The 23467-nt window shown below is 52.5% G+C and overlaps 6 protein-coding genes across 6 annotated transcripts; 4 read left to right on the forward strand and 2 right to left on the reverse strand.

Moving 5' to 3' along the window:
• Nucleotides 1-727: 727 nt before the first annotated feature.
• Nucleotides 728-1362, reverse strand: CTHT_0050790 (uncharacterized protein; the record flags this gene model as incomplete). The annotated part of the gene is made up of 2 exons (XM_006695359.1): nucleotides 728-764; nucleotides 1025-1362. The coding sequence occupies 2 exons, from the start codon at nucleotides 1360-1362 to the stop codon at nucleotides 728-730; spliced, it is 375 nt and encodes a 124-aa protein (XP_006695422.1).
• Nucleotides 1363-1876: 514 nt separating this feature from the next.
• Nucleotides 1877-4175, reverse strand: CTHT_0050800 (putative lipid binding protein; the record flags this gene model as incomplete). Its single annotated transcript, XM_006695360.1, has 2 exons — nucleotides 1877-3684; nucleotides 3743-4175. The coding sequence occupies 2 exons, from the start codon at nucleotides 4173-4175 to the stop codon at nucleotides 1877-1879; spliced, it is 2241 nt and encodes a 746-aa protein (XP_006695423.1).
• A 1403-nt stretch (nucleotides 4176-5578) lies between these two features.
• On the forward strand, nucleotides 5579-7661 carry CTHT_0050810 (uncharacterized protein; the record flags this gene model as incomplete). The annotated part of the gene is made up of 3 exons (XM_006695361.1): nucleotides 5579-5645; nucleotides 5711-6272; nucleotides 6329-7661. The coding sequence occupies 3 exons, from the start codon at nucleotides 5579-5581 to the stop codon at nucleotides 7659-7661; spliced, it is 1962 nt and encodes a 653-aa protein (XP_006695424.1).
• Nucleotides 7662-11667: 4006 nt separating this feature from the next.
• CTHT_0050820 (uncharacterized protein) lies at nucleotides 11668-13510 on the forward strand (the record flags this gene model as incomplete). The annotated part of the gene is made up of 3 exons (XM_006695362.1): nucleotides 11668-11843; nucleotides 11921-12040; nucleotides 12109-13510. 3 exons carry the CDS (start codon nucleotides 11668-11670, stop codon nucleotides 13508-13510), a joined length of 1698 nt encoding a protein of 565 aa, XP_006695425.1.
• A 645-nt stretch (nucleotides 13511-14155) lies between these two features.
• On the forward strand, nucleotides 14156-14990 carry CTHT_0050830 (uncharacterized protein; the record flags this gene model as incomplete). The annotated part of the gene is made up of 4 exons (XM_006695363.1): nucleotides 14156-14359; nucleotides 14415-14696; nucleotides 14767-14864; nucleotides 14927-14990. 4 exons carry the CDS (start codon nucleotides 14156-14158, stop codon nucleotides 14988-14990), a joined length of 648 nt encoding a protein of 215 aa, XP_006695426.1.
• Nucleotides 14991-16588: 1598 nt separating this feature from the next.
• Nucleotides 16589-17367, forward strand: CTHT_0050840 (uncharacterized protein; the record flags this gene model as incomplete). Its single annotated transcript, XM_006695364.1, has 2 exons — nucleotides 16589-16703; nucleotides 16772-17367. The coding sequence occupies 2 exons, from the start codon at nucleotides 16589-16591 to the stop codon at nucleotides 17365-17367; spliced, it is 711 nt and encodes a 236-aa protein (XP_006695427.1).
• Nucleotides 17368-23467: the final 6100 nt, after the last annotated feature.

The raw sequence follows: 23467 nt of genomic DNA on the forward strand, positions 1-23467 counted from the left end.
GCTCCAATTGGAATTTCGGAAACGATCTCTTCACGCTGGCAGGGTTCAGAAGACGTTGAGGTATAAGACCCCCCAAGTCATATCTCAAGACGCACGAGGGCGCCTTGACTTAACCGATCGTGCGTATAGAGCAAATAACGTTCTTCCCCCATGGCTCGGTGTGCCCAGCTCACCGCAAAGCGCTAAACTTCCAATAACCTCCTGCTGCCTTGTTTATCAACAAAGCCCTTCAGCTCCCGGAGTTCGGTTCCTTTGCCACATTGTCTGCCCCTCTCTTGACAACCAAGCACCCCGTCGCTCCCCAGTGCCCAGGTTGATGGAAGGCCGGCAATTTGATGTGGGACGGCCCCCTGACCCGGCGTCCACCGGCTCGGGCCAGGTCCACCGCAGCGTAACGGCGCCCCACATGTTGCTGCATGAAACAGCCCTTGACGTCATGGCTGACCTCTGGGTCCGGCTCTGGATCTTACTAGCAGAAAACAAACATTTTAAGGACAGGAGTAGAGTCCGACTGGTTAGAATGCAAAGGAAAAATGTTCCGGCTTCTGGTGCTGATTATCTATTGTACGAATAAACCACATATATCAAAGTTCAATCGTCCCAAGAGCCATTTCAAGAGACACTTGAATGAACGACTGTAAGCAATCTCAGTTTTCGTAGAGAACCATAATAAACAGATACAAACTTTAGTACCTCTTAACGGCAAAACACATTAATGCAGCAGATTTTACCAGCGTCGATAGTAGCGGCGAAGGATGTAAAAACTGTCCGGACAGCAGTTGTTAGCAGATCCTGAAGAACAAACGGGTTTTGTTCGAGAGGTTATTACTTGCCCAAGAACAGAAGTAACCACCCATGATATGCCACTCAGGAAGCAAAATGCGATATTAGCCTTCCATTGGGAGCAGGTTTCGACACCAGAAAATGAGATATCATTCCAGTCAAAAGCCGATCTGCACCTCTCAGTTAGTCGCTCCGTCTTTCAAGACAGTCATGCCTCCAGATCCAGAGGTTCAAAACTCACCCACAAGTCTCCTCATACGCCTCATGCGCGCCCAAAAACATTCCAAACACGATAAACCAGTTGATGCCGACGATCAAATCAACAATCCAGGACCCAAAAATAGCCAGGCGGCGGTTCATCTGGTGGAATACAGCCATACCGATGATTAGCAGGATGGAAACGCTGCCGATGAACACTGCGTAGCCGGAGCGAAAAACCTCTGAGAAGTGGGCATGGTAGTACGGGCTGTCGAAGTAGTGCAGGTAGATGCCGTTGAGGACAACGACGATGACGGCGAAGATGAGCTGGACCACGCGCAGGGCGATGGACAGGAGTTCGTGTCTGCTTATGAATGACATTGTGATTGCATGGGGGTATCTGTGCTGAAATAGATTGAAGGTAGCTTTGCGAATATCTCTAGAGGTTATAAGGCAGGAATGACAGCAGGTAGGCGAGCAGAGGATCTATGGGTTGAAGTAGTAATACCAACCAGCGAATTGTATGAAGCAACATAAGATCAGGTTCAGAGAAGCTGAGTGACAGCACATTGGGTGTTGTCGCTGCGATGCCTTGCCAACTCAAGCATGTGGAGCGTCCTAACCGGTCATGCTGGTTGTCAAGGAACGGTATTATATGTCATACAACACGCTGTCATGGGTAACCTCATCGAAGCTTGAGACTTAGGGCTTTAGTCGGAGGATTTTAAACAACCCAAACAACTTGGCAAAGCTATTGAAAGAGTGTGAAAAGCAAAGCAGAGGACGAACCAAATGTTCACTAAAGCGAGGTGAACAACTTGTTGTTGGAAACCTGCCATCGACATAACTTACATCGGAAGTGCCATCCTAGCCGGCTATCGAGGATTTTAATGCCTCAGTAAGCTGGCACCGCGCCCTGGACGTCAAAAATACTGTTCCTCCATCCATCCCTCTGCTGCTCACGAATCCTCTGTGACACCTGTGTCGCTTCCTCTCTCCACAATTTGACAATGCTCCCAGGGGTATACACCCCCTCAAACACACCCTGTCCTGATCCAGTCAAGCCAACGCGCACGTGGAGATCAGGGTCCTCAGGAAGCGTCAACCTAGCCAGCACAGCCTTGATAAACGTCTTCAAGTCCTGCGGATCCGCAATTCGCGTGGCCCGTAACCTTTCCCGCGCGAAAAGCAGCTCCCGGTTGGCAAATTGGAAAGCCTGGGCAATTGCAGACGCCATCCTTATTTCTACCATTTTACGGACAATCGGCTTGAGGAAAGGCTTGAATAGCCAGGAGATGAATCCAAAGCTGCTCCTTGTCCTGTGTAAGGTCCAGTCTAGCTTATGGATGCGTACGCGTACTCCCCTGAGGGTCAAAATTTTATCCATCCTATCGCGACCAACCTCAACGTCCAGCTGAACATCCATACCGCGTTCGTCGAGAGCAAATGATGCGATACCTTCGTCTGCCCATCGCAAAAGACCTGAGTGTACCCGTAGCCAGAAGCCAATTTCCTCTCCACGTAGAGAGAGACCGTCGATGTGAAGTCGGACGAGAGTTTTAATTGCTGATGTTGTGCGGAACCTTGTCTTGTGGATCTCGACGTCTGTGAGGGTCTTAACTCGCAGTTTGTAGGGGAAGAATGAAGTGTTGTTGATGGTGACTCCAGGCTCCAGGATCAGGTTCTCCAGCAGGAGGTCCATCTTAGGCGTTGAGATTTCGGCTCGTGGGATAGGGATGTAGTGAATAGACTGAACAAGCAAGGGGATAAAGACGTTGAGGGCATCGGCCACAAGATCAGAGTTCACGTACTGCCCACTTGGAGACAGGATACTGGCGATAGCAGCAGAAGTCTTGGCCAGGTTGGCTATATCCTTGTCCTTCACCACTGAGGTGAGGGTGGACTGAACTTGCAAGAGCAAGGCATCAACGTCTTCCCGAAGGGAAGAGTGGGTGGTTAGTTGCTTTGATTGATCTCGGAGTTCCTGGAAGCTTTGCTCAATGCTGTCAAAGAATGCTGGATCAGTCAACATCTCTTGGAGGATATTGCCTATATGGATGGCGAGCTCTTCAAACTTGGGGTCTTCGCAGCCGTGTTCCGCGATCGCTCTAGCGCGGTTTTGCAATTCTTCCCATTCCCTTGGCTCGCCAAACGACCTTAAGAAACCCCAGAAATTTGCTAACGCTGCCTCTGCTTCAGGATTATGGTCAATATCCTCGCTAGCAGCCTCAATCGTATGGCGAGCCATCCGAGAATAGATCACGATATAACGCTTGAAAAGGAGTGACAGGGTTGACACGGAGTCAACGTAGGTAGGTCGCTGACGGAGATTCAGCACTGCTTCTTTCAGGCGGTGAACCAAGGTATCTTTTTCTGGACCGCTAAGCTTGCGGACAATGCTATTCTCTGCCTCGCCCACAACAGTGGAAGCTGTCCCGCTGAAGACCCTGCTGAGCTCAGCAGTCTGCTCTAACACGTCATGTTGAGAGAAATTACTGTGTGAGTCATGGTATGGTTGCTTCAGCGATTCTTGTTCCTCGGCGGACGGCTTGATGCGCTCTGCTGCCTCTCGTGAAGCTTCTGACACAGCAAAGGCAGTGTCTCTGAAGACCTCCCTCGCAATGACATTAAGATCCTTGAGAAATAGGCGAAAATTGGAGTTAGTAAGAAGCAAAGATGCAACCGTCTGCAGGCTAGAATAGACTATATTTCATCATTATTATTCCTGAGCACCAATATCACGCCATTGAATGCAGCGTACCGGCGGCTCTATCTGCTCCAGTCTTTGCTCTCATTGCGCGTTCAGCAAGGTGTTCGACATCCGCGGATAGCTTGGCCTTAGTCAGATACCAAATAAATTCCTGGATTTGATCGTCGGCATTCTTATGCACGAGCAGATCTATCAGGTGCTTTATACAGAGCTTGAAGCAGTGTACTAGGGCTTGGCCTGAATCACTGAGTGAGACACTGCCCGCATCTGGATTGAGAATGGCCGAGGAGAGCAGCGTGCGGAGATTGGCGACGAGTTGCTCGCTTGATGGCATGAATCCTTTGGACAGGGCGCGAACTATTTGATACGAATGCAACTTTTGGTGTACACGGCGCTGCAACGAGGTCTCGTCATCGTATTGCGGCAATAGAGGCTGATGTTCATCAGACCGCCGGCGATGGCCAGGTCCGAAACAGGAGAACATGATTGCTACAAAATGTTTTATTCAAAATGCTTCAGGCTGTATACCCGTTGGACTATCTGGCTGAGATACTGGAAAGTATTGTAGTTCATGAATATGGATTACAGTAACTATGGTGAAGGGTTTCTATACCCGGCGGCACAAGGCCCCCGATGGACTGTGTACCCACAAGCACGAACCGGCTCTCATGGCTGGTCATGGTTGTACAGTCCTCAATTGGTGACAATGACGTTGACGACTCTGACTTCAGCCTTGGCATGCGTCAGCACAGCAACAGCGGGCATCCGGTTAGTGATTTTAAATGAGCAAGACCCGCGTTGATGATCGATGGCCAATCGAAAATATAGAGAAATGAGAACAGTAGGAGTACAATAAATGAGAGCTGGAGAGATACACGGGAAACGGGAAGTTTACAAGAAAGGAAGAAGATAGCTGAAGATCAAGAAGAGGTCGCAACATCAGATCGGCCTAGCTCTTGGTGAGATCTCAATTTTGAGCTGAAGTGCTCACGCAGAACACGAATGCGACAGACTTGATTGCTAACTGGTGCATCAGTTCAACACAGCCACATATTGGTGTAGATGACGCTCCACCACCTCGGATCTTGTCGTGTGGCGTCGAATCAAATGGCTGGATCCGTTGGAAAGGTATCCTCCCAATCAACTGATGAGTTCTTGTGACCGCTGCTGGCCGCGTCTCTGGGTTTATGTCACGAAGCTTCGAACGGAGCGAAGCATGTGCGCACGGCGTCCAATGTCAACCATCAGTGCTTGACAGTCTGCTCTGGACAGCGTATAGTTTCTGTGCAGGACAGGTTTTGAAAGGTGGGCGCTCCAAACCTTGGCACTCTATTTTGTGGTTTCAGGATTTAAGACCGTCAAGACGGGATGAAAAGCAAGCCTGCGGCTTGCGAAGTTCAAACAGGATCCCGGCTGGCAAAGCAATTTAGTGGGGCCGGCCCCGCGACATCCGTGCCTGTGGACTCGACGAATGTTGACACTGCCACCGCGATCCTCTCTATTGAGGTTCCATCCGCTTGATCTTGTCCGGTACATCATCAAGCTGTATTACTCTTTCAACGGTCCAGTTTCGCTTTTGTGGCTCGGCATTCTACCTTGATTATTCTTAGGTCACACTGGCTGCGCTCTGGTAAATCGTTGGGCTGGGGATCGAGCCCGAGTCTGACCTAAGGCTCTGTGCAGTGTGCGTCACCTTTTCCCCTGCCACCCGCAACGGCCCAGGCCTCCCGGCGGCAAACGTGCAGCACCCCATCAAAGGTCGACATCACAACGCAGACTCCTGGGCTCGCTCGAGGCTGCGAATCCACAGCCGTATTCAAAATCATTCCTGGGCGCATTCTGCCATCCGCAACTGCTTCCCTCAGTCAGCCACGATTTTAACGCACCATGGATTCCCAAGGCTTGCGCCGCAGAGACACCACCAAGGGCCCTCCATTGCGTATCCTGTCGCTCGGTGAGTCAGCTGGAGAGACTCGGTTCTCACTGGTAGTAATGGGGCCAGTGCTGACTTCCTTGCAGATGGCGGTGGTGTGCGCGGCTACTCGATGTTCATCCTCCTACAGCAAATTATGCACCAGACCTTTGTCGAGATCGAGGGACGAGCGCCGCGACGGCACGAGATTCCCAAACCATGCGACCACTTCGACCTCATTGTGGGCACCGGTACCGGCGGCCTGATTGCGCTGATGCTTGGTCGTTTGCGACTCGACCTCGAGACCTGCAAAGAGCTCTACGTCCGGCTAACACGCATGGTCTTTGAGACCGACAAGACGATCGCCGGAATACCCTACCGATCTACCCTCTTCAAGGCGACGAAGTTGGAGGAAGCCATCAAAGAGGCCGTTCGCGAGCACACAGTGAACGAAACGGAAGGAAACGATGGTTCTACTATCTTTAGCCCGCTGAGTCCGGTGTCGCGTTCGAGCGCTGCACGACCGCGGAGGCATTCCAGCAATGCCAGCGTTATCAGCTTCAGCTCGCGTAGCCCACAGTCGCAAAACACAAGGCCTCCACCGTACACTTGGCGTTTGGGCGATCCAGAAGCGCGACTGTATGATGAGAGAGAATACAGGACAAAAACGTGAGTTCATCCCACTGCTGGTTAATGCGGGTTCAATTACTGATGATGACCATCAGCGCCGTTACGGCCATTTACAAAGGAACTCCAAAGGGCGGAGCTCCAGCATTATTGCGCTCCTATGATTCGAGACGTGAGCCTGCTCCGGAATTTGACTGCAAGATCTGGGAGGCTGGCCGAGCAACATGCGCTATCGGTCTTGCGTTTAAGCCAATCCAGATTGGCCAGTCCGTGTTTCACGATGACGGTGCAGGGGACTTCAATCCCTCCATGATTGCTCTGGACGAGGCTGTGGTAAATGAGTGGCCGGGCCGTGAAGTTGGCGTCTTCATCAGCCTCGGCACGGGCAAGAGACCAAGGGGCAGTGACGCGAACTCGGCGTTGTGGTATGAAGGCTTCCTGGGCGAATTTGCTGAGGCTAGGCGCAAGTTGATTGCGAAGATCGAGGGGTGCGAAAAGATCCACGAAAAGATGAAGAAAGAGCACTTGGCGCGCCGGGGCGTCAATCCAGAGAACTACTACCGGTTCAACGTCGAAGTCGGCGTGGGGGAGTTTGGCATGAACGAGTGGAACCGGCTGGCCGACATTAGCACCAACACTAAGCACTACCTCTCCAGAGATGAGGAAAACCGGATGGTGCAAAGCGCAGCGGCGAAGCTGGCCAAGATTCACTTTGCTCGATTGAGGAGAGAGCGAGCAGAGAACGCGACAGTGCCGGCGTCAGCGCCAAACGCGGTCCAGCCGTATGTTCCTGTTTCAGATATAGAAATCCCTATGATTGCTGAACTGCCCGGCGACTTTCCCACGATTGCCCCGCCTCGTCCATCTACACCACCAAGCAGGCAGTCCTTCGACTCGGGCACCGACTCGCTGCCAGTGCGCACCCACACCCCGTCGCCAAGGACTTCGGCCGAGCGACCACAGCAGTCTCCGAACTTAAGCGCGCAGCCGTTCCAACTTGCTGCGCCTCCCCCACCGTCGTCAATGCCTATGCCTGGTTCCCCGTCACAGGCACCACCCACTCGGCCTCCTAAGCAAGTTGGCCCAGGAGTGCCTGGTCTCCCATCATCCGATGACTCAGATCGCCTGGTTGTCAACGCGCCTACACCATCGCAGTATCGTCTTGCCTCGTCTGTGGAGAAGATCACCGTTGTAGGACCAGACGACTGGCCCTACTGGCCACAGGAGCCGCCAGCACAAGCTCCTCCCTTCCTGGAGCCCCCTCCACGCCCTCCCAAGACGCCGCTTCCAGAACATCAGCAGGGACCAGGCAGGAAAATGACCGCGCCAGTACCGGCGCCTGCTCCCTTGCCTCCTTACCCTCTCGATGATGACGAGCAGCCGCCGCCGATGGTGAATATGGCACGAAAACCGAGGTATACATCTCAATAATCGCCCACTGGCGTGCTGAACCTGACAGTCTTCTTTCCCCAGGTCATTACAGACCGTTTTTTACCACAGGAATAAAAAGCATCAAAGGTCTCAAAGTTGGCGTGACGGTTGGCTAGACAACCGTCTGCCTGTTTGGATGGACGGTGGCGGTGGGCATGGCTAACCATCTCTTCCCGATTCCAGTTGGTGTTTTATTTTTATCATCGTAATGATGTAATGAGTGATGTCTCCATGCTATGTTATGATGTGTCGCCATTTCTCTGGTTGATTTGGATACGGGCAGGAACAGGGGTTAGGCGTTTGGAGTTGTCGGCTGAGGGCTGGACAGGCCTTGGATGGGAATGAATGGACGATGATCGTCGAGCGTCATAGCTTGCTACGTGATCTTTTGATGGGGTTGGGTTTCGAAGTTTCGATGTGACCCATGGGTTTTAGGATACCAGATACCAAATATAGTTGGGGGAAGGCTGAGCTCCCACGATCGGCTCCTTCTCAGTTCGTGATTTTCATGATCTCGTTTTTGTTGCACTGCTAGCGAGGCTCGTGCTTCGCGTCCGCAGTGAAGGTAGTCTAAAGCTTGAGTGCCTGCCCAGAAGATAGCGGTTCATTCGTCAGGGTCCTTAGGACCAGGGAGCACGAAACAAGGCCCACCAAGCCTTCGCCGTTCAGCCCAACTGGGCACACCCACCCGACGCAAGAAGCTTCTGATCCTCCATGCCTGTTTAGCGTGCCAAGGCTGCTAGCTGAATACTGTGTGATTGGCGGGATCTTTGGAAGTGTGGGTCTGATCAGCCCTGTGACGCGATGTTGCAAAAGCAAACCCACCAGCCATCGGCTGCCACCGTCTTAACCAAAGTTTATTTTTACAGTTTATTTTGACCGACTTTGACCAGTGAGGGGGCTGCAGACCGTTCTAGCCAATCCACAGCTTGTCGGATTCTCTACACTTGTTCTCTACATTGGTTCCAACACCTTCGCGGTTTCTTTGGCTCTCTGGGATGCTGCTAAGCTTTCTGCAATCGCCATTTTGCTGATTTGACGAAAGGTCGCATCCGGCTTTGTGGGGATTTTTCGATCAGCCACTGCACTTCGTAGACAAGATCATGGGATGCATACAAGTCCTAACTGTAAGGGACTGGGCCGGCCTTTACGGAAGGCCTCAGAGAAGACCCTCCTTGTGTAGGTAACATCAACAATAGTCTTCTAACCGCAGACGTTACGGTCAGCCTCAACAAGCTCCCAGTAGCCCAGCTGAAGAAAAATTGGCGAAGCTGGTCGGACGGCAAGCTCGACAACTTCCCTTTCGATGCCGTTTATTGGCCCAACAAAGGTGGCGATACGGCATTTGACCTCGTGCCAGGGCGCTGTGGTCCCCATCCACGCCTTCTATCTTCTAAATTATCAGTGGATGCGCCTCTGCGTCTTTGTTGTCCGTTCACAGGTAGCCAGCTCCCCGGGGCCGTGGCGTCGTGCGCCGCCGCCGCCCAGCTGCTATTGGACCGTGTCCTGCCATCCACATTCTCGGGTTCCATGGTCGCGTTGCCTCTTGACTTTGTTTCAGGCAAGCCCGGGTTCAGGCCGCTCGGCTTCTTCCAGGGCTCGCACAATGTCTCTTGGCTTCCATGAGAACCAGCGAACCAAGACCAGAGCCACCGGCTACCTGCCTACCTACACACGCAAAGCGGACTGCCATCATTGCAGTCCAGACCCCAGAATCCAGGACCAGTGACCACAAGTCCCCAGAACCTGGGATCCGACGAGCTGGAAGCTTGGGGACTGTGCCACACGGGCAGCATCTTTGGTCGAATTGAGTCACGCCGCTCGGATTTCGATAGCATGTGTTCTCTTGTGATCGATTTTGGCTATGCCCTCCACGAGGCAGCAGCACCGTAGTGCGATGTGGATTGAAGTTTAAGTGTCTTGGGCGTGATGTCATTCGGTTGTTTTAAGTAGCACTTTACCGCTGCCTGTCAGCGAATTCTTTTTTTTTATCTCGGCATGTAGCGCCCCTCTCTCGCTATTGACGTCTGGATAGCTGAATCAACCTATGCATTGCTCATCCAGCGACATAGCCATTCTCTCTGGACCACTCTTTGTCCTTACCCTTCCTCTACATGCTACTAGGAAAAGTATCAGTCACAGACGACCTCCTCCCCAGGACCCTATCCGCTTCTACAGATCGCCCACCGCGGGACATGCGAGCTAGCACTGCCATAATGCAAGCTTTGATGGGCACTCTGCTTCCCCAGTGACAGAGTATTTTGCTGCTTATGGTGATGGCTGTGGATGAATTACCATAAATTCTACTTGCCGGCTTCCTGTCCCCTCCCCAACAGTGACATTCAACAACTGCTACCAACACCCCGAAAGGACACGATCGACCGACCCTCCCGAGAAGAAGGCGATCAAAGGAAAGCGCCCGCAAGCGTCGTGATCTAGTAGAGGAACATCCCTTATTGGACGCGGAGTATCATCCTCGACCATCACACCAACCAGCATCACTGGACCGCTCCTTGATTTCCTCCTCCATACCGCCTCTGTGGGGCAATTCCCCTTAGGGGACCTTTAAATCCTGAGAATTACCCAGTGACCCCAGTGCCACCCTGAGCCACCAAGGCCCGGCTGCCAGCTTACACGCTAATGCGAACCCAGTCCTCAAATCCGAATCCTTGCAGATCAACGCCTGACATCGCCATTTCCCTCCACAACTCAGTCTCAGTGATCTGGGCTACATCCTATAAGTCAGTAAGCCCTACGGCCCTACAGCCACGACCAACAACCAACCTGCAGACGCCGTGTTTTCTCCTGGAATCTCCTAGCTATCGCACCGATCCGAGCCATGTCCGATTCCATGCAGCCCCCGGTTCCACGGCCCCCACGCGCAGAGCGAATGACGACATCATGTGGAGAGTGTAGAAGGAGGAAGCAGAAGGTAGGTCAAGATCTAGAAGACACAGCTACCAAACCCTCGGGTCGATGTCACATGTTACAGCACGACATGGCACCGCTAGAACTTGGAAAGCCGCGGGAGAGAGAGACATAACAGCAGGAATGCCACCTAAGAAACAGCCTTGTGCTGACATAAACGGTGTATTCCACAGTGCAATCAAGGCCAGCCTTGCAGCAACTGCGCACGGAGATTCCCTCCGCCGGTATGCGAATACAAACAAAGGTTTGTCTAAGTTGAAGCTCCCCCTGGAAAAGCCCAAACACAAGACAACCTCTCCCGAAGAGAACTTAGCTAATAGATATGGAGACCCAGGCGTCCTCATCCTATTCCCTCGCAATCCCAACGACCCATCTATTCGTTTCCCTCATATCAACCCCCCCTTTCCCAGTAAATCCAGTGAACCAGGGATTCAACTCCGCAATCAGCCAGCATTCCCCTCTTCCGGCGCCGCAAATATCACCTGTTCCAGCACAATGGGGGCACCGTAACAGTACCGATTTGACTAATGCCTTCCTACAATGGCCGGGGCTTTCTGTCCCCTCTCCTCAACCTTCGACTCCGGTGTCTCCTCCGCCTGCAGGGCATTATGCATGGAATACCAGTCAAGATACGCTCTCCATGTGCATTCTCCCCTGCAGAGAAGGCTGCACTGAGCATTCAACTCAAGTTCATGAGGCTATAACGATGCTTCGCGCTTATCGGCCGGTTCCCAATATACCTTCCGGCGCAAGCTGGAACCCTAGCAACTTTACATGGAGTTTTGGCCCCATACCGTCAGGATCTGGTGGCATATCTTGGCCAACCGCAAGTCCTGTACACCAGTTTTCCAATCAGCTCCCCCGGTTATTGATGGGAGATGCTGAGCTTTTATCGGTTTGTATGTGCGGATGCGTGGGGACGGCGGCTGATCAGGATGGATACTAACAGAGATCCTCTTCCCCTGTGGGAGCAGACTTTAAGTATATTTCCCAGTTTACGGCCTCGTTAGATGGGAACCCCGACGCTTCGAGCCCATATCTGAAGTATTATGTCCCGTTTTGCGAGCAGTCGGAGCTCATGCAGCACATGGCTATCTGCTGGGCGGCTTGTTTCCTAAGTGATACCGGCCATGTCGAGCGGCCGTTTGCTCAGAGCCACAAGGATCGCGTGATTCAGTTGCTCAACCGGCAGCTTTTGGTATCTGCCAGCGACGAGATGATTGCTGCTGTGCTGCAATTAATTGTGGTCGAGTGGTATGTGTTCTTGAGCCGTCCCGTTGGGTACCTGCTTCTCTGGAAATAAAAAAAAAAAATAACTAACCAGAAAACAGGCTCTGGGGTAGCGCTGAACTCCTCCAGACTCACAGGAACTGTCTTCAACAGCTAATTCTGACCCGCGGCGGCTTGAACACTCTCGGCTTACATGGGCTGATCAGCAAACATGCAGTCACGTAAGTTCTTGCTGCCATAGCGGCACTGGTCCCGTCTCTCGTAGACCATGGGCCTGACTTTGACGCAGGACAGATGTGGCTATTGCTCTTTCCTTCGAGAACGAGCCAACCCTTAGAGGATCTCCCGTATTCGACTTCGACGACAACACCCAGGCCCCCTTCCGTGTTACACAGAATACCCCTTTTGATTTTTCTTCCATCGCTTTTGCCCAATGGGCCCCAGCACATCCAGCACGGATTGCAGAACCAGTGGCGAGCATTCTCGAAGATATCCGCACTCTTCTTAAGGCTGTCCACAAATCATTAGAGAATCCCTATGACTTGAAGGAGCTCCAGAGAGTGCGCTCAACCGCTCTGTTCGTCCAGGAACGCCTGAATAAGGCTCCAACCGACATAATCACGGGCCATCGTCCATCTGCCACACTTAGTCCGGGTACCCCATCACCTGGCAGCACCAACATCCCATCTCCGAGTCTTCAGCCTCATCGTACGAGCGCGAGTCGCTCTCGAACCCCTCAACCTGCTGCTCCGCCCCTCACTCAACAGCCGCTTCCTGGTGCCCCAGGAATCAGTCTAACCGCTCCGCAGCCCATCCGGCAGCCTATTCTCCCTGGCCCACAACAACCAGACTGGCGGGGACCAGATTTTTCGCAGACTCTGAGTCCTCACCTTCAGCCCCCCTCCCCTCTCCCTTCCATCTCGCCAGTCCCGTCTCCCATCCTCTCCAGCACCTCCGTCTCTAGTGGTATCGCAGTTGTCAGCCCATCCCCTTCATCCCCTGCTCCTCCTCCTCCTCTTAGCCCGAGCCCAGGCCCAACAACCCCCTCCTCCGTCAGCAACGGTCCAACAGAACAAGATTACATCTACCAAGTTGTCCGACAAGCCGCATTGCTCTACACGAAGGCCATCATCGCGCGGAAGCCGTTTAGCCAGGTCGTTACGGCAGAAGAGTTCCAAAACTTGTGGACCACGGCTTGGCACGTGCCACTGTCGACCTGGCGATCGTTGTTGGGGGTGTTTAACTGGATCTTGTTACCGATCAGTTGTCGGGGGAAACAAGCATTTGGATCAACTCCTGCCGGGAGAGATGTAAATTCCGAGGGTGCGGTTGACCCCAGTCTCTCGGGCCAGGGACAATCACAGGCTCAGGGACAGGAGGGTTCAAAGAGAAAAGGGAAGGAAAAGAGTCAGGGTGTGGGGATCTCAACGCCGCATGATCGGTATGTGAAGGGGATGTTGAACTTGACGCTGTTGCAAATGGCTATGGAGAACTGGGCGATTGCGAAGAAGATTATGGAGGGGGAGATTGCGCTGCAGAGATGGCTTGCTAATAAGTCAGAGGCAGAAAGCTTTATGTCGGGTGCTGCTTCTGGTCAGGGATGGGAGGGAGCTGGTGAGGATTCTTCAGTTCTTCAGCAGGCAGGCATGGCGGTGAGCGGTGAGGATAAAGGGAAGAGAAGGTTCAGTTGAAGATTCTTGAAGCTTGGTATAACATTTGGCTGTGGGAATTTGAACTATAGGTTACCTTCCAGGTTGTAAATTTGGCGAGCCTTTTAAACTGGGGATGATCGAGACACCGGGAGCACAGAGTTCGGAATTTGGATATGGAATTTTGAGTAGATCGCTTTACCCCTTGGTTTATAGCCCTGTTTGGATGACTAGGCACTGTATGCGATATTCCACTCCATTTTTCACTTTGTCAAGATACTCGTCATGACTTAGTTTGCCCAAGGATTATTGTCATGTTCGCTCAAAGCTCTCACTGGATACCTGCTTGTCTAAGTGTTCTGCTCAATTACTTGATATCTGCCAGTGTCTGGATTCTTCTAAAGGGCAAGAGTACTCGGTCTGCTTTTGGGGGGGGGGGGGTGGGGGTGAAACCTTAATAACAGTTTGACAAGAAAGGAAGCTTCAATCCCTTATCAACACATGACAGTCGGACATCAAAGTAACTTGACAGCCCACGCATTCAACTCTCCATGAAGAACAAATGGTCTCTGCGGTAAGCTCGAGAGTTGATCCTTGATTGAAAACCTTGTCTGATTACAGAGCGACTCATATATTGTCCCATAATGTATATGTTGTTATAAGGTTCTTTCCCTATGTTACTCCAAGATGCGTCAAGTGGACTTGCAAAAGAACGATAAGTTGGAGAAAAGGGATGATATCTCTAATCTTATCCTTCCTATCATTCGGGGCAAGGATGACGATGCAAACATTGTTGAAGCTCCGAGTAAAATACCTAAAGTACTCGAGCTATTGCCATCACCGACCCTGACTATCGAGCCAACGCTACCGCCGCCGCCCCCTCCTCTCCCAGTACGTGTTGTCCGGACTTTAAATCCACATGGTAGCTCACTCACCTTCGAAACAGCAGAAAGGTTATTCAGAGCTGACTTGGTGCACAGACCGTTTCGACAAGGCTGTCCTGAAGGCCATCGAAAGGGAGCAAATCTACAGGCACATGGCACGGTTACGAAAGTACATCGAAGGGAGTCTCTATACCGCAGCTGGTATCCCAGACAGCCACGTCTACTGGAAAGCACCTTACGCAAGACATTTTACTTGCTGTGTCCGAGGTTGCCCACAACTTGGCAAGCAGTTCAGACGGGCGCGCCGTTTCTGGAAGCATCTAAGAGAAAGTCTATGGCACTGGGTGAGCTCCTCTCTAACCCCTGAATAAGGCTCTGGTCTGGACACGGTATTAACAAAGCGCTGAGCTTCAGAAACTCGTGTCTGAGCGGCCAATAACGTACCTGAATGAGCTCTACTTTTCTACAGAGGACCCCGTGATCCTTCGCTTTGATGCTCCGGCTGAGAAGGAGTCCTCGGATTCCGTCATCAGCGGAATCGAACAGCATCACCTCGGATCTGAACGAATCACAGACACGGCTGGGATTTCCCCATCCTCCACAGCGGCGGCCACTCTGGGGTTGACATCGCCATCTGAGCTTACTGTGGGGGAGGAGTCTAGTTCTCCAGAATCAAGAAAAAAAGAATCTTAGTTGAAAGACACGTCTGCAGCAGCGCTAAGCAGGACCCCCAGAACGGGGATCCTGTCTCTGAGATCGGGGGTATCTTTGCCACTGGGGGCTAAGGGCGGCGGACAATATTTCCTGGCTTGGTTGCCACCAGCGAGGATGCTAATTCAAAGTGTAGCGGTATGTATTTCAGGTAGTATTCGGGCAGTCCATAACTAATTGCGCCCAGCAGGATGTGGAAATCAGCATTTTATTACGCTCAGAAACCCACTCCTCTCATGCCTCTACCATGTGGCAATTGGAGGGTCGGCTAAAACACTAAGTCTAGCATTGATATCAAACACTACAGACAACGTTGATTGTCATTATTGAACGGGAAAATGAATGCCTCGGATGAAGGGAGAGTCAGGCTATTTGGTCACATGAGACACTCCTATCTGCCCACTCGTTTTCGACGGACAGGTTCAGTCTGCCAGCCTGGCTTCTCCGTACAAAAAAACACCAAGAATATCGTATCGCGCGGTTGCTAGGATCGACATTTGTTTGCTGAAAATAGTTCAGTCCCTGATACCGGGCTGCTTTTGGTTTTCCAAAGTCAAGGCTGTCGGGTGCAATACCCGGGGCCGATCCCCCTCGGCGGAGCGCAAGAACGGCAATTGTTCACCATGTTCAGAACATACCAGGCCCGAAGATCATGGACTTCTGGGGTTTGCCATCATCAGACATTTGGAGCACGGTCCGATCGGGTGGACAGACTTGCTCAATGGTTAAGACCGAGCCTTGAGCTTTTGGGTACTGACGGGCCAGCATTTGACTACCATTGAATGGTGGCCTCGAATACGTAGAATCTCGCCTTTACCGAGAATGTCCCCCAGCTTTCGATATGATAGAACAAAGCAATTGTCAAATAGAACAGCAACATTAAGCGGAGAAACATAATTGTTAGAAGTACCGAGGACGATACCGATGTCGAAGCTTCTATTAACGAAACCTCAGGCCCCCATTGATGGCAGATGCCGTGGTCGTAAATCACCTGACTAATACAGGCCACCGCATATTGGTTGCTGGAAAGCCAATAATCTACATCTAAGTGAAAGGTCTCTCAGCGACCCCTTTATTCTCACATAAAAAAATGCGACCTGTTTGGTCTGTTCCTCTTAGATGCAGACAGGAGGAATGAGGTGAGGGGGCTTTGCTCTTTGATGCATCGCAGCACGATCCTCCCCAGTGGCCCCACCCGCAGTGGAGCTGGCAGCTAATGTGGGGCCGCTGTGGGGCCGTCCGTTTGTTTGGAATGTTTGCAAATCGCGACGATCGACAATTCGATATTTGCTCGTTGGACAGTTCAATCGCAGCACCAGGACCAGAAAGAGAAACATTGCCCGTCTGCATCCCCATTCGCCCAGTGTTAACCCCAGCCTCGCAACTGACTCAAGAGATTAGCAGGTGCAAGCAGTTGAACGTGAGCTCTGACAATAGGCATCTGATTTTTGCCATGGCCCTCCATCTACCGTGCGAAATCCTCCCAAGTCGACACACTGTACGCTGAGAGACAGGCACACACAAGATGGACAACTTGTTCTTGAGTGCCGGATTTGAGAGCTCGGCCGAAAGTGTTCTCTCGACTGGAAACGGCAAGCGAGTGCGCGGACGTGAAGCCAATGTGTACGATGCTGTCGCAGGTGCGTCTTCCTCATCTCCGATTATCGTTTTGAGCCATTAGTCTGATTAGATCATTCTCCTTCCTCAGGCCGCGTCACTATCAACAGTGCCCTAGCCGACGCTGAAAACCCCCGTTACCGCACCGGGCGTCGCCACAGCGCGCTCGCGGACCGCTATTTTTCCTCACGCAACCCGCGCCTGGCACCTGACCACGTGCTCTTCCGCCGCAGGCATGCCCCGCCCCGCTACCACGAGTATGACATCTACTGGGCCCATGAGGACCTGCCTCACTATGGCCAGGGTCTACTGCCAGAAAGCAACTTGCTGAGGTCGATACATGCCTATACGAGCCGCTTCTATGAGGCTACGGCTGCTCGGCTTGGGCCGAGCTGTTTCGTGGGCAGGAGAACGATCGATGAGAGGAGCATGGATGAGACTGCCCTGTTGGCGTTTGGGATTTTGTTGGAGGAGGCTGCATGTGAGGTGCTGGGAAAGAGGGGTGACTTGGTTTTCACCGAGCCTGTTACCAACGAGAAGCAGCCGCAGGATGGAGGTGCTGCAGCTGGACATCGAGTTCCTCAACGATCGGCTATCGGTGAAGAGAGCGGTGTTGAGATTATGCCAGAGGGCACCAAGCGGGCAAAGAAGCGGCGAAAGGTTGAGCAGGAGGATTCAGAAACATGATCAAAGTGGCAGGGTGCAGGACAATCTTGCTTGCCAAGCGCACCTGGGTGACGTTCCTTTTCCAAACCCAGAGGTCTTGAGGCAGCAGCAACATGTAGGCGTGGACAGCCGCTCACCAATGACGCTGGCTGCCGACCGAGTCACGATAATGTGTCCTAACCTCCATCAAGCAAGCAAAGCACGATATTCGTGATCTGTCATGTTTGCACATCTCCATCTCCGCGGTGGCGGGGAAAATCGCACCAATCCAGACTCCTACTCTCACGCAGGAGAAGATACCTCCAGTCTACAAAATATGAGACCTTGGAACAAGTTAGATAAGCTGAGCGACACTAGCAGGATTGTTGAGTGAAGGGATCGGAGCAAATCACTGCAGTAGCAGTCCTTGTTAGAGCTGAGACGCAAATCTGGCTGATGACAAAGAAATTCCTGCTCGGAACTTTCCACCTTGACCAAGCCTCGACCGGAGCATATCGTCACCGGTTCCTGGGCTGTGTGAGACCCCGAGATTGCTACTCTACACAGCAGATTACCAGGCTCATGCGCGCGAGGACTATTTATCTAATTTTCGGAGAATGCAAACCCCGATCTCATGCACATGGACGACACGTTACAGTTACGTTCGGATCATCGCCCTGCGCACCGTGCATACGCCCGTCGATTTTTGATCGCATTGCATGTCCTATTTGTGTGGGATTGTGTGTGAGTTTCCCCAGGATCTCCCTAAATTCCGAGTATTGTCTGCCCACCGAGGCGGACGGGGCCGGACGATCATCGTGCTTCCTTCTCCACATTCCGAGGGGTACAACATCTGGATGCATGCACATGTCACTTTGCATGAGAGCTTGCCGTTTGTGAAAGGAGAGAGAGAGGATTGAGCTTGTGCGCCGTGTGCCAGTACTCCTTGCCGGCTGGCCGCTGACTGTCAGCCCTGGTCAAGCGCTCCGTCGAAGAAGAGCTGTACCGTTTGCTACAATTGTATGGTTCGCACGGTGTATTTGCATATATCTCCAGTGCCTATGCCTTGAGCATTCCGCCGTTCTTCCTTCACAGCCTTCTCGTCATTCGCAACTGGATTCTGAGGTTTGGCTTGGTCCCCTGCTCCTTGTTGACGTATGTACAACTTTGGAATGAATGGCCCAGGTCGGGCTCTGTATCACACTAGCGTTCTGATTTGTGATAGAGAGGGCAAGAACAGGCGATTTACGTGATGCATGAGATGTTCGTTATCTGGTGTGACATCTTAACTCTAGGGGTAAACCGGGATCGAGATACGGCAGCAACTGCATTAGTGGAGATGATTGCTGAAGATCTATCTGACCCTTTACGGTACCTGCATGCGTACAAGAACTGATATCATCATGGTTTCGATTCAAGCGATTGGTACAGCTGTCGTTGCATATGTGATACACTCATTACGCCCCGCGCTTGGCAACAGGCCGATTCATCACTGCGTCACAAGGGTGAAGAAACGAGGGCGCAATCCTGAGATCAAACAACACCGATACATCATCCTTTAACCTTTGCTTTTCTCTGTTTTCAAATCTTTGGATGCGCCACCCCGCAGCTGCTTCATCCAATTGTCCCTCGATCTCACCCTGCCCTGCTCTTCGCTTGTGAAGTGGGCATTGCTGACACCAGGGCGGGGACGGTTTTCATCACACAGGTTGTGTGAGCAAGAAAAGGAAAGAAACAAACTTTTGAGGAACTTTGCTCTGGAGGGCCGACGATAGTCTCATCCGAGAATCAGAGACCCCGAGTTGCCAAGCTATCAGCTCGGATGGATGGCCAGCAAATCTTGTGGCACAATATCGAGCCACGGACAGAGGCACAAAAGATCAGAGGTCGCTGTACGATGGACTTGGGCCTGGGCTAGGAATCTCGTTTGTGTATCTCGACGTCCATCAAGTATTCGAATGTACCTACAATGACACCTATGCTACTGTGTGCTGTGCCTCGTTGGAGTCGTGATGGCAAAAACAAGTCTGAAGAACAGAACCGATGGGCCACATTCCCTAGCTCTATCTGAAATCTTGGTTGCCTCTATGAGCAACTTCTTGGCAAAATATCATGTTCCTCCCTTTTTGTCTAAAACTTCACCAGCTGCTGTGCTTGATTGGGGAATTGTAGGTGTTGGCGAGCTTGGGGGTTGCTGCGGGATTTGTGCTAATGATACCTGTTCCGGCGCCCCAGCACTAAATACATTGTGGAAAAAAAAAAAAAAAAAAAAAAAAACAAAGCCAAGGGACCGTCTCTTCCCCTTCGCTCCCCAACTTGCCGGGGCCTTCTTCCATGCTCTTGGGACCGCGATACTGCCAATGATTGGACGGAGATTGCCCCGGCGCTCCAGGACCGTGTCGGCGGGCCTGCGCTAGGGAACAAGGAAAGGGAAGCAAGGGAGACCACTTTGGTAGTGTCAGAGTTCGGAGGTACTTTTTCCACCTCACACACTCGCGCACTGGAAACAACTGTGTAGACGAAGATCTTAAGATTACCATTCTTCCTCTGAGACTCAGCACTTCGGCACTTCGTCATACTGAAAAGGGCTGCTGAGAAAGACAGGGCGGTCTTCACCGTGCTTTGGAAACGAGTAGCAGGGGTTTAAGGACCCTGGAGTTAGGATGTATGCATACTGTGTCAACAGTGTGGTATTGAAATCATCAACCTCGTCTCCTCATCATCTGGATTAGTGTGTCGGGCGTCGACGACGTTGTCCAGTGAATCTCAAAAAACGTAGTCTCAAGAGAAAGGCGGTGACAGTTCGAGACGAAGATCGCGAGCACCAAGTTCCGGCCTGGTCACTTTTGCAGAGCTGGATAGTGCCGAGGGCCTTGATGATCTCGGAACTTTGAGCATGATGACCGCTTGGGTCAGCAAGCATTGTACGCAGAGAGGCTATGTGGGCCTAATCTTTGGCTTGAACCAGAGCAGCTTTGCCCTGTAAGTTTTGTAGCGGATATAAATCTGTAGTGTGATGTCTTTTACAGTCAAGAAACCTCTGGGGGTTCTAACACGGCACGGACTCAAAGTGATGGAACTAAATCGTTGGTCCCTGTTCGCTTGTTGGTGACTGGCTGAAGTTCAATCACGAGGACCTTGATGGCCCGGGCCGATGTCACTGACGCTAGCGTGTACCTGTGTAGAAATTGTGGGTGAAAAACAAGCTCCAACAAAATCCAGGTTTGTCACCCTAGCGTTAAGTCTGGCCCCAACGTAGACAGGTTGACATGACGACACGTCGACACCAATTTAACCTCATGGAAACTCTCGCTTCATTCGATCTGTGGAAGCATCTTGTCGTTACCATGCTCGCTGCCTGGCGTAGAAGTCCCTTCCTTTCAGGGTCGAAAAACTGTTCATGGCGCCGTCGCGTAACGGGACCCAGAAGGGCCGTGCTCAGTCTCCACTCGCGGAACTTCGAGAGCTCCAGCTGACCACGATCAGCGATTCCAAAGATTCCAAATCCCACGAAGAAGGATCCATCATCCCTCTTCCTTTATTTTTCTCGAAGCTTTTCAGAATCCCACGCTATGAGTTGTCATCAGGGGCCCAGATAGACACTCAGCTTTCCAGTAAAGTATGTCTTGGGAGAGACTTATCAATCTGTAGCGAAGTCCAGTCTTGACTTAGTCTAGAATGCATTTTCGTCCTAATCTCGGGCCGTCAGAACACCTCTCTGGCCAACAGTTGTGTTCCCAACAACGACACGGCATCAACTGATGGCGTTCCACATAAAAAGCTCGGCGCCACGGTCGTTAGTTGTTCCAGCTTGCAGCGTCTCAAGAACAGCCGAACTTCATCTGGCAGTTGGCTCGTCATAATGAGTTGGACTGTGATGTCTACTCGAAGACTCCATCCCGTCAAAATAGTCGGAGTTGAAGCAGTGAGGCCTTGTGCGGAGTCTGGTACTCGCTTTCTGACTGGTTCCCGCAATCAGGACGAAGCCCTTCCTGGGTTTGAGCTTGGGCTTAACGTGGTATGCTTTTTTCTCTTACACAGTATCAATCATTTCTCCGCCCCCGCTTTTGTACCGCGCTGCTGCTCGCCGCGCGCTCGCGCCGCATGCATGGCACAATGCGCTGCGTGCTCAGAGTCGGCTTGGCTCATCTTGAAGCTCGCGAGCTGGCAGCCCGTGACGGGCCATCGATATCGGTACGCGATAGGAACGCGCCAATTTGCCTGGCTGCGTCACGCACGAAGAGACACTTGCCAACGGCGAACTAGGACCTCTTGTGGTGTTGATATTGTTGAGGAGGCAAGTTACAAGTTGGAAATGCTTGCCGTTTCCTTTCCTGTTACGGAAGAGCCATGGAACACGCTAGCAGGCCCATCAGCCCTCCCACCTCTGGGCCTTGCCTGATCCCACGGTCCGAACCCACAGTGAGCGGCACTTCATCAGGGGTTTGCTCGCCTTGCAGGTGTCACCTGCGCCGAATGCTCTCTGCCTGCCCCAGTTCTTTCCAGGCCGAGTCGCTTCCAGCAGCAGCCTGCGTTGAGATGGCTTGGCATATCTCGTCGGGGGCGGGGGCGCGGTCTTCTTCCCTGGTCGGCCACAGAAGGGGGAAACAGCGTCGCTGTCAGCTCATTTTCTTTTTTCTTCAATCGAATCCATCGCGCGTTAGTCGCCGGCAGGAACGTTGGGGAATCGATTCTCTGCACCACCCCTTTCCCTCATCGGGCTACCAGGCGTTGCAAGATTCGAGAGTTTTACAGCGCACACTGGAGTTCAGGGCTGTCGAAAGAGTCGGGCAAGCCCCGACAAAGCAAGAAAGATCATGAAAAAGAGGTGCAGTCTGCATCGGGGCCAACCAGCGTTCAAATGCCTACCTCCCGAGCCTTGTGTCACCGTTACATACAGCACACACGGCGGGTTCCATACATACACGTTGCCGATGAATGCATGGCCAGGACCGACGGATTATGCCGTAGCGAGTTCTTGACTCCCATCTATCTCCATCTCCATGGATTCGTCCTATCTTGTGAAGCCTTATAAAGCCTTAGCATATCAGTGCCAGGCAGGGCAGTGCGTGACTCGATGCTGAAAGCCCGTTTGCCCGCGCCGGCCTTTTTCTGGCCCTTTGGATGTCGGCACGGGTCACCGCCTGCTCCAGTTCTTTTCTCTTTGCCAAACAGCAAACGGAGCCCAGTCGAAAGTTACAAAGCAGCGGGCAGCGGGGATTGCGAAGAAAGGAAAAGAAAGAAAAAGGAGGGGCCTGCCGGCCTGCCAGTGCCAACATCCAACCAACGCTGCTCCGCCCAAGCCACACTAGCGCGTTGTGCGTCCTGGGCTGGGAGCCGTGCCATTCGCCGACGACCCAGCCGGCCGGCTTGCTAGCTGAGGGGGCTTTACTTTAAACGGCACCAACCAAGCAGCGAGCGGGTCAGCAGCGAGGACCAGAGCGTGGGCAACCCCCCCCCCACCAACCGGTGGGCAAAGCTGGCTCGCACTGTCAAGCGCCTCAGGCCCTCTGATTGCCCCATATCTGCTGCATCCAGTCGCTCACCCCTTCGTTCTCCACCTTGGCTTCCCCACCATCTCGGTTCGGGTGCCCAGCAGCCCAGGGTGTCTGAGGGTCCAGCCGACGAGGCCCTTGACGAGAGGAGCGCGCTTCCACGATTATGGTTGGTGGACCGGGGCTGTCTCTCACGATTTGTGTTGTTTTCTTCTCCAAGCACTTGGCTCCAGATCCTCCTCTCAAAACCACTTCCAGGTTGCTGCCCTGTGGTTGGCAGACAGTGCCCCTCTACGCTACACGCACTCCAACAACGCAAAGCCCAGAGGGCAGAGGCACTGCAGTCCAACAGCGAACAGCCAAAGCAGACCTTTCGATCTGCCATCTGTCATCTGCCACTGACCGTCTTTTGCTGCCGCCTTGTCGCGTTTTCTCTGCCTTGAGCGGCAGGTCTCGGATACGCCAGCTGCTGCGCTATATGCTAGACTCTGTGGCCTTTGCTCCAGCTCTAGCTCCAGCTCCAGCTGCTCGCTCTTGTTCTGTTCTCTGTCCAAGGTCGCAGCAGGAGAAATTTTGGATAAGCTACGCACTTTTGCGTTTACACTACATCTGCCACATTTGCCTGGGCACATCGCACGCTGTCAGAC

Source organism: Thermochaetoides thermophila (genome assembly GCF_000221225.1).
Source record: "Thermochaetoides thermophila DSM 1495 unplaced genomic scaffold scf7180000011820, whole genome shotgun sequence".
Taxonomy (NCBI): domain Eukaryota; kingdom Fungi; phylum Ascomycota; class Sordariomycetes; order Sordariales; family Chaetomiaceae; genus Thermochaetoides; species Thermochaetoides thermophila.